Source organism: Octopus bimaculoides, chromosome 4 (genome assembly GCF_046866305.1).
Source record: "Octopus bimaculoides isolate indiv1 chromosome 4, ASM4686630v1, whole genome shotgun sequence".
NCBI classification, from domain to species: domain Eukaryota; kingdom Metazoa; phylum Mollusca; class Cephalopoda; order Octopoda; family Octopodidae; genus Octopus; species Octopus bimaculoides.
The window spans coordinates 19,878,591-19,893,501 of NC_142931.1; the positions used below are offsets into that span (position 1 = coordinate 19,878,591).

The 14,911-nt window shown below is 34.1% G+C and overlaps 1 protein-coding gene across 9 annotated transcripts in view; it reads right to left on the minus strand.

Moving 5' to 3' along the window:
- The window catches only part of LOC106881484 (muscle-specific protein 300 kDa), an 815,448-nt gene that overhangs the window by 389,238 nt on the left and 411,299 nt on the right, over positions 1–14,911 (minus strand). For all 9 annotated transcript variants that reach the window (XM_089350452.1, XM_014931925.3, XM_089350453.1 and 6 more), the window contains 5 exons: positions 7,215–7,379; positions 5,573–5,731; positions 3,981–4,130; positions 3,130–3,294; positions 1,924–2,250 (listed from right to left, as the gene is read on the minus strand). In XM_089350452.1, the coding sequence (XP_089206578.1) occupies positions 1,924–2,250; positions 3,130–3,294; positions 3,981–4,130; positions 5,573–5,731; positions 7,215–7,379 (966 nt within the window). The remainder of the gene's footprint in view (positions 1–1,923; positions 2,251–3,129; positions 3,295–3,980; positions 4,131–5,572; positions 5,732–7,214; positions 7,380–14,911) is intronic.

Genomic DNA, 14,911 nt, shown 5'->3' on the forward strand with positions numbered 1-14,911 from the left:
TCATGTATGTGAAAGATACACATACACACAGAGGCTGCCTTTCTCACATATAAACACACACACATATATATATATATATAGTTCATAAACTTCAGTAGTGTTGCATACATAAAAGCCTTGATGACGATAACTTAATAAGAACAACACAAAGAAACACAAGCTCATTAAGTTTTAAGCATAAATTCTATTTTGCTTTCCAAAGTAAAGTTTCCATTCTTTTGATAATTCAATTAGTTATCTAATTTAAATATATCTTTTCAAGAAAGTTATCTGCAAAGGCAGTTATCTTATTTGGTTGTAAATTTTTTTTAAAGTTCTTAACTTTAACATCAGCTATCAATTATTATTTCCTTAATTATTTTAACTGAATGCCCACAAGCGTTCAAAAGGGAACATACACTCCACAATGTAAAAGTGGTTGGCAAATATAAGACAATATATGGCGAAGAGAACACTTTTTAGTCTTGTTAATGACATGGCAATGTCTCTAGTGTTGGCACCATGGTAAAATACACCAAGTACACTCTGTAAAGTGGTTGGTATCAGGAAGAGCATCCAAATGTAGAAACCATATCAAAATGTGTGTGCAGTCAGATGTGACCTGCTGACCCGTCTCAAGAGGACAATAAGTTCTATTAAGGACTGACTTGGATTATGATGATCCATGTAGCCTATACCAGCAAGGAAAGAGGATATGTATTCATGCGTGTATTTGTATACATGTGTGTGTGTATGTATGCATGTGTGTGTATATATATATATATATATATATATAATATATTTATGCATGTATATATACAAGTACATACATATATATATATATATATATATATATGCATGTATAAATATATATATATATGTATATATCATCATCATCATCGTTTAACGTCCGCTTTCCATGCTACCATGGGTTGGATGATTTGACTGAGGTCTGGCAAGCCAGAAGGCTGCACCAGTCTCCAATCTGATCTATCTATGCCTGTATATCTGATGTATATATGTCTGTGTATATATATATATATATATATATATATATATATATAGATGTATGTTTGTATGTGTGTGTGCATGTATATATATATATGTATGCATGTATATATTATATAAAGTGTGTTGTTTCATTAATGGTAGGATTAACAAAAAAGTATTCCATTCAGTGAGATCAATATCCTGTATTTATTACATACACACACACGCACACACACAAACACACATTTAAAGTTTGTGATCCACGATGGCATGGGTTGAGTGACCTGACAAGCTTTGACGGGCCCAAGGACAGCATTGTGATATTGTGCTCCACTGTCTCCTTTGGTATGGTTTCTATGGTTAGATGCCTTTCCTAATGCCAATCACTTGATAGTATACTGGGTGCTTTTTTGTATGACAATAGCACTAATGAGGTTGTTACGCAGTTTGCAAGACTATGAATGAACTCTGAAAGAGACGGCTTTATGCTCAGAGATGGGGGACTAAAGTATGAGAGGGGGGCCTGGGCAGGACAAGCTTTTTGTACATGGCTACTCACATTTTAGAAGAGAAAGTAGAGGTGAGCAGGGTGGAGCTAGGTAAGAGATGAAGATAGTGATGATGAGGTTTCTGGGTTGATCCTCAAGATAAGAAGTGAGTAAAGGTGAATGGGGACAGAAAAAAGCTGGATATGTGGATGTGAAGAGGTTGTAAGAGAGTAGGGAGAAGAGAAATGGATGAATGGGGGTCGGGGTGAATATAATACAGATAAGAATGAAGAACAAATGTTGAGGGATGATAAGTAGGAAAGGTGAGGGAGAGTAGGTGACAACTGTAGAGATTGGCAAGGGTTAAGGGATGGATAAAAGGTGGTGAAGTGATCAATGACAAAAAGTATTAAAAAAAAAACAAAACAAGAAAAAACAAAAAAGAAAAGAAGGATTCAATACAAACCATGACTCGATCAAGTGCAAGTTTCTTTTCTGAGAAACTTGTCTGCAATTGTGATTCTGTCTCCAGCTGAGCAGAAGTTTCACTAAGCCACTGCTTCATATTGTCAAGTTCATTATGAAATAGGGTCCAGTGAGATAGAGAACTTTCTAGATTTGCACATATGTTACTCATTTCAGATGAGAGGTTGTCATAGTCAGTTTGCAGGGATTGTAGGTTTTTATGCAATTTCTGGCATCCTAAAATCGATGTGTTTGGCAAAACTAGTTTTAGGCTCTCCATAGCAACCTGAAGTTTGTGCAAACCTTCATCCCTTTCAGCCATGAGTACCTGAATGATAAAGGAAATGATGACAGCAAGTGGTTATGCTGACAAAAAATGATGATGTGATGATGATGATAACAGTGATACTGATGAATGTGACAACATCAAGGATGATTACAACAGTTACAAAGAAGAAGAATGCAAAGTTGATGAAAAAAGAATGAGAAATCATACTACTACTACTACTACTACTACTACTACTACTACTGCTACTACTACTAATAATAATAATAATAATAATAATAATAATAATAATAATACTTTCTACTATAGGCACAAGGCTCGAAATTGTTTGGAGGAGGGGGCCCAGTTGATTAGATCGACCCCAGATTGCAAATGGTACTTATTTTATTGACCCCAAAAGGATGAAAGGCAAAATCAACCTTGTCAGAATTTGAACTCAGAACAGAAAGATGCATGAAATACCACTAAGTATTTTTTTCAAATGTGTTAGCAATTCTGTCAGCTCACCATCTTAGTAAAAATAATAATAATAATTAATGATTTCAAATTTTGCCACAAGGGCAGCCATTTTAGAGGAGGGGATGAGACAATTCCACTGACCCCCAATGTTCAACTAGTACTTGTTTTATCAACCTTGAAAGGATGGAAGGTAGAGTCAACCTTGGCGGAATTTGAACTCACAACAGAGCAACAAGCAAAATACTGCTAAGCATTTTGCCTGGTGTGCTAACAATTCTGCCAGTTTGTCACCTTACTAATAATGATAACGATAATAATGATAATAATAAAATAATATTTTAAGGTTACCTATGCTGTTTGTTAGGTGAAATCTTAAAATGTATACACTTCTACAACCTGTTTATAATACAAATAACACAACTACACAGAAAATACATTAAAACTTCTTTGCTTTTATCATACCTGAATATTTTTGATTTTCTCTTGAATTACTGCTTCATTGCCTCTTGTGTCTTTGCATTCTTCAACCTTCTCTTGTAAACCTTTTGCCCAGGCAACACATTCTTCATAATGCAGCTGGTGTTTCTTATGGTCAACTACAAACTTTTCCCACTTACGACAGGAATCCTGAAAAGAAAACAAAAAAAAAACACATCATCATCATTGTCATCGTTTAGCGTTTGTTTTCCATGCTGGCATGAGTTAGATGGTTTATCTGGAACTGGTAAGCCAGAGAGCTCTACCAGGCTCCAGTCTGATTTTGGTTTGGTCTCTACAGCTTCCTAATACCAACCACTCCAAGAGTGTAGTGGATACCTTTTATGTATCACTGGCATAGGTGCCTTTACATGTCACTGTCACAGGTGCCTTATATATAGATAATCATCATCATCATCATCAACAACAATCTCTGGACATTACTGTCTTGAGTTGTAGGACTCATAGCATTGGCCACCTGCTTTCCATAGCATAAAAGTGACCAAGGTCACAACATTCACCCCTAAATGGAATGTCAGTCTGTTGTTGAATTACTCATTTGCAGCTGAGTGGACTGGAACAACTTGAAGTAAAGTGTTTTGTTCAAAATCACAATGCACTGCCTAGTTTGGGAATTGAAACCATGACTCTACAATCATGAGTGCAACACCCTAACCTCTAGGCCACACACCTTCATTATATATTTACATAAGGTCACATTAGAACAGAATTATATTGGCCACTCATTAAATACCATCAACTACTAAAAGGTTTAATAAAATATATAATTAGAAACATAAATAAATGCTGTTTAGTTTAAAACAAAATGGTCTTACTTTGATGTTACTGTAAACAACTTGCTTCCTGGCTTTAAGCTGAGACACTTTAGTTATGATACTGGAATCTGAGGTGATTTGAGATAATGCCTGAGCCAACTCAAACAGATCTTCTATAGAGTCAGGTTGAGTTTCAATGGTCAGTTGGGACTGAAAGAGAAAATTAAAGTCTTCAGATTCTGGTTTGTTAAAATCATGGCATTTTTTTTTTATTTAATATTCCTTCTCTTGCTTTTTTCCTAGCTTCTTATTTTACCATAGAATACAAATAGAATGATTAATTATTATCGTTTTCTTTATATTTGTGGTGCAGCAGTGCCTTTTTTGGTAGCAAGGAGTGAGATTTAAGATAAATAATTGAAATTAGTGTTGAGAAGATGTTTAATAATTTGTATTGAAGAATGGTGGACGGGAGAGAATTTCTTGAAGAACATCATTACAAGCAGGGGAAAAGGAAACAAAGTATACAGACACACAATGGAAGACTGCTTCCACATCTGGAGCTATGGACATCATAGACTGGATCCAAATACATGGACAACCTAAACAGTTGGTATGAAGCCTCTCACCAATATACTCCAGCTCCTGATTATCAAATGTTCTGTGTCCTCTCTCTCTGTCTTTTCTACCACTACTACTGTGGTCTCTGCTTCTTGGATCTAAATAGACTTGTGTCACTTCCAATCAGGCATTCCTAACTCATTCAAAGCAGGCCACATAATGAGTGTGGTCTGTCCTGAACACTTCATCCCAAGCCCAAATTAACCGCTGTACTATTTAATCCTCTAGAATGTCAGCTATTTGGATCTCCTTTCTGCTAATGTCTTTTCTTGCAGGCATCAACTTCCAACTATTGAAGTTGATCAATCCGTTGCTTCAATCTCACTGATCTAGGTGGACTTACAACAGGTACATCCCCTTCCACCAGACCAAACCAAAAAGAAAAAAGAAAGGAATACTGGGATTCTAAAGGTGAGACATTATAATTATAAATATGATGGACAGAATAACAGAAAGTGCATCTGGTTGGTTTTGAGTGGGTGTGGCATATAACATAGAATTGGTAGATTCAGAAGAACGAAAGTCAAGGTGGACAAATAAAGTTTAATGACACACCAGTGAGGTAATAAATTCATAGAGTAAAAGGGGTTTTAGCGAATAAGTAGAACGTCCCAACAACTTAAAATTGAAACTAAATTAAGCATTTAATTCGTTAATAGTTTAGTATACAAGATTACATACATAGTTTAGTTTAGTATAAACTACATACATAGTTTATTGTAACAAAGTGGTACACTGCATGATTGAAAATAAAACAATAATAATTTCACAAGATATAAAAAAGGGAGCCAAGAATGAGACCCCTGTATGGTTGCTTGACTTGTTGAGAGTGTCCCTTAAGCCACAAACTATCATTTTAAAAATTAAAAGTGGGGTACATAGTGTAATGTAGTTTGAGATAAACAGGAAACAAACTGCATGGTTGTGGCTTGAAAGTCTTTGGTCAAAGACAAGTCAGAGCAATCAGAGATGGATTGAAGTGAAACAACAAAACAACTATAGCAAAAACAATGACAACAAGTGAGAATTACCGTTAGAATATTCAACTGTTCTTCTTTCTCTTCCAGAGAGTTCTTTAGATCTGTGCCTTTCAGTTTGTTTTCAACTTGTTTGACTTCGGCAGAGCACTCTTCATATTTGGAATCAAAGAGTTCCCATTGATCCATACAACTTTCCAGATCTTTCTTAGTCTGTAACAGAGAAAATAATTGTTTTTAATGAAGGCACAAAACCAGTAATTTTGAAGAGAGAGTTTAAGTTGATCCTATCAATTCCAGTATTTGAACAGTACTTTTCTTTTATCAACACTACCCCCGTCCCCTGAAAGATGAAAAGAAAAATTGATTTTGGGGGGATGGGGAATTGAACCCAAAACATAAAGAGATGAAAGAAATACAGCAAAGTATTTCTTTCAAATGCTCTAAGAATTCTGCCAACTTGCTGCCTTCTGTATTTGGAAAATTAATACTAATAGTTATATAAGTGTGTGTGTGTGTGTGTGTGTGATTAGATAAAGATAGTTATGGCTGATCTATGGGGCATATCTTATCTCGATGGTGAGCAATTCTACAATATAACCATCTTTATCAAATTACTCTACTGCTCTATAACTTAGTGTGTGCTTGTCTTTCGGATTTATGATATATGTATGTATATATACACACAACACACACACACACACACACACACACACACACATGCACGCACGCACGCACGCACACACACACACACACACACAAACACACATATAAATCCACATTTTTCTACTGAGGGCTTATATGCCCCCAATATCAGACTATTTTCTTTAGTCAATACAAGGTGATTGCTTATAAGTTTTAAGCTTATAAAAATATTACTATGATTATTTACAGAATTGTAAAAATACATGGCACCACTTATCAAATCAGTCATCATATGTGTGTGTGTGTGTGTGTGTGTGTGTATGAAAATAGGTTTTGCTAATGAACCAGATCAGCAGCAGGGGTACCATTGGACCTATCTGCCTACAGAGTTAGATGGAAAGATTCAATTCTGAGAAATAGAAGTAGGAAAATAGGTTGTAAGAGGAAAACATTCAACTATTGGAATAATTGCAACTTTGAGGCACAGAGTAACAGATACAATAACTATTTTGATGCCATCCTGCCTAAAGTCCATATATATATATATATATATATGAAAGGTTTCCTTCAGTTTCCATCCACTAAGCCCACTTACAAGGCTTTGTTCTGCCCAAGGTGCCATGCAGTAGGACTGAACCTAAAGCCAGAAGAAGCAAATTTATTAAGCATACATCCTTGTCTGCAGCTATAATCCGTACTTACACTTATCTGTTATCATAAGATTTTTTTCTGTTCTACTCCAAATATTATAGATAGCTTTTTTTTTAAATACTGGTTGTGCTTTCTTGTAGACATGCATGTGCATATGTATGCAGACACATGTACACAACCCCCTCTTTCTCTCGTGTCATATATTATTTGTATGTTTTCATTTTTGTCAAACATCACTTAGATTTTTCTTCCTGTTTAACTCTCTATTTATCTCACTTTCCTCTTTTTCTCAGATATGCCTCTTCTCTAACTGTTTCTGGATTTACAGTGGCCTCATTTGAGAAAAGAAGGAAAGATAAAACATAAAGTAGAACAGAGATCACAGTAGTATTTATCTCACCTGCACAATTGCTGCAACAAAAGCCGACCAATCATCTTGCAGACTATTGACTTCACGTTTGATAATATCCTTGCCTTGTTGAGACGTGTTTGGAAGAACTTTTCCGGAGAGTTCTACAACTTTTTTCACCTTTGGTTCCCCTTCAGTTTTGGTAGCCAGGATATCCTGATGGAAACACAAATGCATTAGTACAAAAAACAAAGAATTATTTAAGTGAAAAAATATTGACATGTATCAAGAAAGATTCTATATGAAACAGACACAGAAAGACGGCTATATGAATGCATGTTAGTATGTATGTATATGTATCTCTCTTTGTGTGTGTGTGTGTGATAATTTAGTTTTTCCATAGCAGGATTAATAACTGGCTGTTTGAACACAGTATGTCTGTCTGCTATTCATAATCTATGGTTGTCAGGTTGCTTGAACTCACAGACATCCCCATATCCAGACTTTCATGTAAACCACAACATACATACATACAGAGAATAATAATAACCAATAAATAATACTAATCAATAAATATAACCCTTCTTTTATCATTAATTAATCAATAGAAACACACAAACTCACTCACAAACCAAAGTGTATAGATCTATCAAGCTTAGCACTCAACGTCACATATGCACCCACCCAATTTAAAGATTTGGCTTCAGTAATTAGTGATAAGATGAACTTTCAGCTGTAATATATATGTGCAACTAATTTATGCATATATAAGTGCTTATATGACCATTTAACTATGGAAAGAAGAGTAAAATAAATAATAATGACAAATTATTACTATAATTAATATTATCAATACTATTGGGTGTAAAAAAATTTTAATTATAGTTGTAAGAAATTATTATGATTTTTATTTTATTAAGTTATTACTATTTTTCTTCATCATTCTTCATATAAATTATGCATATATGTATTATTAAGTATAGTAAATGCAAAGGAAAAGTAATTAAATTTCCATTAAGATAGTAAGGTTGAATACGTTTAAATACATTCATACTAAAGCTAAGATCTTTGTGAGTCTGAAGCAATACTGTAGTTATTTGCTACTCATGGGATGCTCACACATTTTAATATTTTAGAATATTTGTGTTAGGTCACATGAATGGTTGTGAATAAAAATGGAAAAAATTATAAAACCACTACAGAATAGTCTTCAATTTTACATTTAATTACATGTTTCATTCTGCTGAATTGTGAAAGAATTATGGCTAGACACTTTGAGTTCTGAAAGATATATATTTATGTATTTGATAAATAGGTCTTTAATAATAAATATGTAGAGAGAATTAAATAAGCACTTGAATAAAGTACTGAAAAGTAAATGTTTAAATTTCAAATGTTATCTTGTCAAATCTATAAATTTTAAAGAAGCTTCAGTTTTACTTTCTAATAGATTTTTTAATGGAATTCTTAAGAATGGTGACATCAAGGTTTAAAATAACATTGTTATGTATCAAATGGTTATTTCATTGCTATGTTTTGGTTAATTATCTCTTCAGTAAACTGTATGAATATTGTACACAAATTCAAACAAAACACAATCATAATTTAAGGAAATGAATCCTGCTAACTAGATTATATTGTAGAATCACACATCATTGAGAGGAGAGATTTTACAACAAGAAGATATCCCCCACGAGATGAATGTCCCATTCTTGATAAATTTTACAAGAAATAAGACTGTACACAACAGTAAACACAAGTAGTTTGTAATCAAAACCAGAGTCTAGATTCTAAAAAAAAATTATAGATTTATCTAAGGAGGTGAGGCAGTACCCATGCCATTTTTGAAGGCCTTCAAGATCGGTAGGACGAAGGGAGAAAGTTATCCACACACTAGAATTCTTAAATTGATGCAAATTTTGCAAATATATTCAAAGGCATTGTGACGATATTAAAGAGGTAACAAATTAATCTGTTACCTCTTTAACATCATCTTTAACAAATCAAGAAGAGTTCTTCCGATGCTTCTGATTACCAAATTTCATTCACAAGACTCTGGTTGACCTAAGGCTATGATGGAAGTGACAGAAAACTCTTGATCAAGGTACAGTACAGTGGGATAGAACCTGAAACCATATAGCCGTGAAGCAAACTTCTTAACCACACAACTATACTTTCGCCCAATAATAAGGCAGCCTGAGACTGTTGGTTGAGATTATAATCTCAAGACATGTCTTCTTTTACAGATTGCTTTCTACAGGCTCACAGGAACTGAAACCAACACTGCAAGTTAGTGAAAACCACAATTTAAAGTTGATCTTATTTTGTAGAACATAAATAATTTACAGCAAGGCTGACTGGAGCATTTGAAAGTTGTCAGGACACACAGACATAGCTAGATATAAGATACAAAAGCCTGAAGATTCTGTTGGTGGTCCTGAATGCTACTGAATCAACCACTGGTTCTCTCACACTACACATGTCCTGATCATACAATCAAACAGTTTGTTGAAAAATTTATTGTGTACCAAAAACATAAATGAATGAAATGTACCCATATTTTAAACCCAGTTTTTTACATCTATAGAAAAATTTGTTTACTGTGTCTACAAAGATCATAAAAAAAAGTTTGGAGAGGAAGAAAGAGAAAAAAAGAAATAGAGAATGTAACAAAGTTGAATTAGCTGAGAGAAAACAACTGAAATATTTAATAGAAAAATTAGTATTTCACTCTTTAAAAACATGAAAGCAAGAAGAATAATTAGTGATGAGAGATATTGAAGAGAGGTGATTGGTTACTCATAAAATAACTTCAATCAAAATAATGAGTGCTTATATTTGTGTAACTAAAGCCTCCCAATTTATCCAGGTTTTAGTAGTTGGTCAGAACAAAGAAATGACGTAATTATTTTATGGTAATGTCTACATTTTCAGCTACATCTAACTTCTACCAGCTACCGAAAATTGTCTGTGAATGTGTGGGCATGTGTGTGTGTGTGTGTGTGTGTGTGTGTGTGTGTGTGTATAATTCCATGTGTCTCATGACTCTTGAGTGCTTTGTATATGAATGTTCATGCATTTGTGTAACTGTGTGAGTGTACCTATGCATAATTGTGTGTATGTGTGTATGTGTGTATCATATTTATATTTTGGTAATTATTCTGCTGTGACTTCTCTGAAGAACCTGTGCACCCACAGAGAAACCCAGAGTAGCATTGCACAACCAAAATAAAGATAAGATTAATCTCTATAGAGGAGTGTTCTTTCTTCTGACTGTTAGCACTAAACAAGCATATAGGCATAGGTGTGTGTGCGTGAATGATAAGCACGCACACTCATAATTCAACGCATCTAACACAATACATTTTCTGTTTCACCACGTGGCTTGTGGGCTCAAGAACATAAGTGTAGCAAAGACAGAATATATAAATCTAGAAAGATAAACTCCTATGTATCTTCCTTTGGGTTATACTCAAGTTTATCAGAGTGATTTAACAACAGAGTAATTATGGTAAAAATCTGATCCATGAATCACTCCATGTGTCTTTTTGATATTAATTAATAATGCATAAATTGGGAGTGGTATGTATTTTTCAGTTATGTACTTAGGTCAACAAGCAGAATTAATGTACAAAGGTGCAGCAGAAAAAATGCAGTCATTTGGTTTGTTTAATGCTATATGACTCCTTATGGATAATGTGTATCTACTAGTTATGTAGTCTCTGAATATTTCTACATATTTTTGATATGCAATATATTTATCTAGCAATCATCATCGCTATTTTGATAAATGCAGCGAAATCTATATATCGCTAAGGAGGTGTAATAAGACTAAAATAAATCTGGAGTTGTCTTTCCAAAGGATTCAAAACAATATTAGCCATTGCTTAATATCATTTTCCCCTTATGATAAAGTTATTTTTAGTTAACACATTTAATGTTTTTTGTATCAAATGTTAACTCTAACCAAAACATTTCCAACTTCATTTAAAATGTTTTAAATTATGCAGGAATCAGAATACAGATTACAGAATAATTATGATAAAAATCTGATTTGTGATTCATCACCATTACACAAGCAAATATAATGATTCACTTCAACCACTGCAAAATATTCCAAAACTAAATGGATGATATATTATTAAAAACAGAAGTGCGAAGTGGTAGATTGACTAAACTGTTAGCAAATCAGACAAAATGCCTTGTGGTATTTAACAATGGCCTTTTACACTTGAGTTCAATCCCTGCCAAGGGCAACTCTACCATTTATCCTTCTGAGGGTAACTAAAATAAATTACCAGTCAATATAATAAACTTCCTCCCATCACATCACTAATGTTATTAATGTAATAAATTAATATATAAAGCCAAAATTAAATGTTCTTTTATAACAACATATAGTTTAGGTGTGATCAAATTTATTGATTCAAATCAATACTGATAGTCTAAAGTTTGTTTGGTCACTGGCTTCTGTTGGTTTTGTTGTTGCTGTTTATCCCTTCCTTACATCAGTCCTGGTCAAAGACACTAGCCTTGATTATCCCATTTCTGCTGTGTCTATCCAGAACTACATATCATATACATCCATTCGTTCTCATAAAGATGAGTTGCTCGAAGGAGATTTGGCAACTATTTCTAGCAAATCAAATGACCATATTGAGGTTCCTTTGTTCATTTTCCCTTGTTTATTCATCTGAATCATCTTAAGGCAACCATTGTTGAAATCACTCCGTTTAATCTATCATACTAAATGACAAACAATCATCTCCTGAACAAGTTTCACATTTTAATTAATCGCACCTTAATCCTTGCTTAACTAACTTCATTCATGAGATGCATTCAAACTATTCATTTTAATTACTCTATAATGAATGGTTAATCAAGTAACAGTGTGTTAACTAAATTCTATTTGACAAAAACAACTGAAAACAATGCTTGATGTTAGCTCAACCCTCCAACAGTAAAATAAAATATAGTTACAAAATAATTTGGGGTTTATTTTTTGAGTAACCAATGGAATATTGTTAAGATTGCATAAATACACTCAAAAAGCAGCATTAACCACAACACAACATAAAAATCAATACTCTAGCTATGAATTGAAACGTGCGTGTGCGTGTGTGTGTGTGCATGTGCACACGTGCATGTAAACACATGCACGTATGTGTATATATATATGTGTGTGTATGTATTTTACAATTCCATGTCATACATGTTTCATTACAAGATAGGAGTTACAAAAGCATACATGTAGAAAAACATGTATAGAATCTCCTTCGCATAATTCTTCAAACATATATGTGTATATATATATATATATATATATATATATATATATATATATATATATACTCACACACATATATATTTACACATATGTGTGTGTGTGTGTGTGTGTATGTGTGTGTGTGTGTGTATGCATATGTATGTATGCATAAATATATTATACTTTTGCAAGAAGTGGGATGACATGAAGACCAGATGAAGGCCAGCAGGGCTGAAACTTCAAAGCTGCTATCACACCACTTCTTATAAAAGCAAACTAGACATGTACTCTACAAAAAAAGTATTGGGTAGTTTTGTTCAGTTTAATGTTATATTGTTTTTATTATAACTTGACATAAAAACAAACACATACATATGTATGTAGTCACTAACAAGAGTGGAAGAAAAACTTACACAGCGCCACTACGTTGATAATTTCAAACAATTCATGAAAACACAAAGGAATATGTACATATATTATATATTCAGCATTTCATACATGAAAATACATATAATACTTAAATTACAGTTCTCAGCCCTTTAACATGCAAAATGATAAAACAAAGCATACATGTCTCAAGTAACATAAAAATAATTGGTATTTCTTGAAAAGGAAACACAAGCCCAAATAATTTTTTTTTTATATTATATCTATGGTCAGACTGTATCCAGGTTTGGAAATGTGATATATGAATCATCTCAGGAAATATACCAGCTAGGGTAGTTTAAATCACTGGATAAATATTATAATATATTATGGTTGTGTGATTAAGAGGCTTGTTTTGTAACCACATGGTTTGGGTTCAGTACCACTGTGTGACACCTTTAGCAAGTGCCTTCTGATAGAGCCCCAGATCAATGCCTTGTGAGTGAATTTGGTAGATGGAAATTGAGAGGAAGCTTGTTATGTGTGCATGCATGCATGTGTGTGTGTATGGGTGTGTGTTCGTTTGTCTGACCGACCCCCTCTTGACAACTGGTGGTGGTTTGTTTGTATCCCCATAACTTAGTGGCTTGGCAAAAGAGGTCTGCTAGGAATAAGTACCAGACTTAATAATAAGGAACTGGAGTCAATTTGTTTGATTAAACCTTTCAAAGCAGTGCCCAGCATAGCCAAAGTGAAATGACTGAAACATGTGAAAGACAAAAGATTATTATAGATCCTTCAGGGCGGCGGCAGCGAAGGTGATGATCAGATCAACAAGACTCCAATAAAATTGTTTACTATTTCATTTTTATTAGGAAATACTGCTGTGAGATTTTAATCTGCAAACTTGTAATCATTTTAAAGTTAGAAGAAGCTTTTAATTTGTTGTTCTAAGTAGGCTGAGTGATAATAAACTCTACATAAAGATGAAATAAATAACAACAGAGAAATGGTTGAGAACCATTCTGCTTACATAGTTTTACACAACATTAACTTGTAAACAGCTTATGCAAATAACTTCCTTTTTTTTTTTTTGGAAACAGAGAAAATGATAAGACAGAGGGAAAGAATTATTCTTTCATTCTCTTGTGATAGTATTTAGTGTTTAAACTGATTATAATGTTAGGTGATACATTCTTTCCTTAATAACTAAGTAAATAATGAAGCGTTTCTCTCCCCGTTATATAAGTGATTAATGATATTATATAAACATCTTTTTATTTTGGCGGAGGGGAATTTTTCCATCCAACAATGAATTGTAGTTTTTCCTTGTACTGACATCTTCAGTGTTAACATGAGTTGGATGATTTTCTAAAAATATATATATGTTATAGCACCTGTACCAGTGGAAACAGCACCTGTACCAGTGGAGCCCTAAGAGCACCGTCCAAGCGTGATCGTTGCCAGAGCAGCTGTCTGCCTTCTGTGCCAATGGCACGTAAATAGCACCATTTGAGTGTGATCGTTACCAGCATCGCCTTCCTGGCACTTGTGCCGGTGGCACGTGAAAAGACATTCGAGCGAAGCCGTTGCCAGTTCCACTGGACTCGCTCCTGTGCAGATGGCACGTAAAATACACCATTTTGAGCATGGCTGTTGCCAGTACCGCCTGAGTGGCCTTCGTGCCGGTGGCACGTAAAAGCACCTATTACACTCTGAGAGTGGATGGCATTAGGAAGGGCATCCAGCTGTAGAAACTCTGCCAAATCAGATTGGAGCTGGTGTAGCCATCTGGTTCGCCAGTCTTCAGTCAAATTGTCCAACCCATGCTAGCATGGAAAGTGGACGTTAAATGATGATGATGATGATGATGTTGATGAATTATGGCAAGAAGTATACTGTGTCTGATGCTAAATAGATCTAACTGAATCTCGGTCAGAATATCTGACCTTGAATTTTCAATGGTTTTATCAACTGAACAACCAAACTCAATAAATTAGCATGTAAGTGGCTGAGTATTCCACATACTCTTATTGTAATTGTTTACTCTAAGTGTAATTCTCAGGTAGAATCAGTATAATAGTGCGTGGCAAGGCTGCATCTTTGAATTACAGGT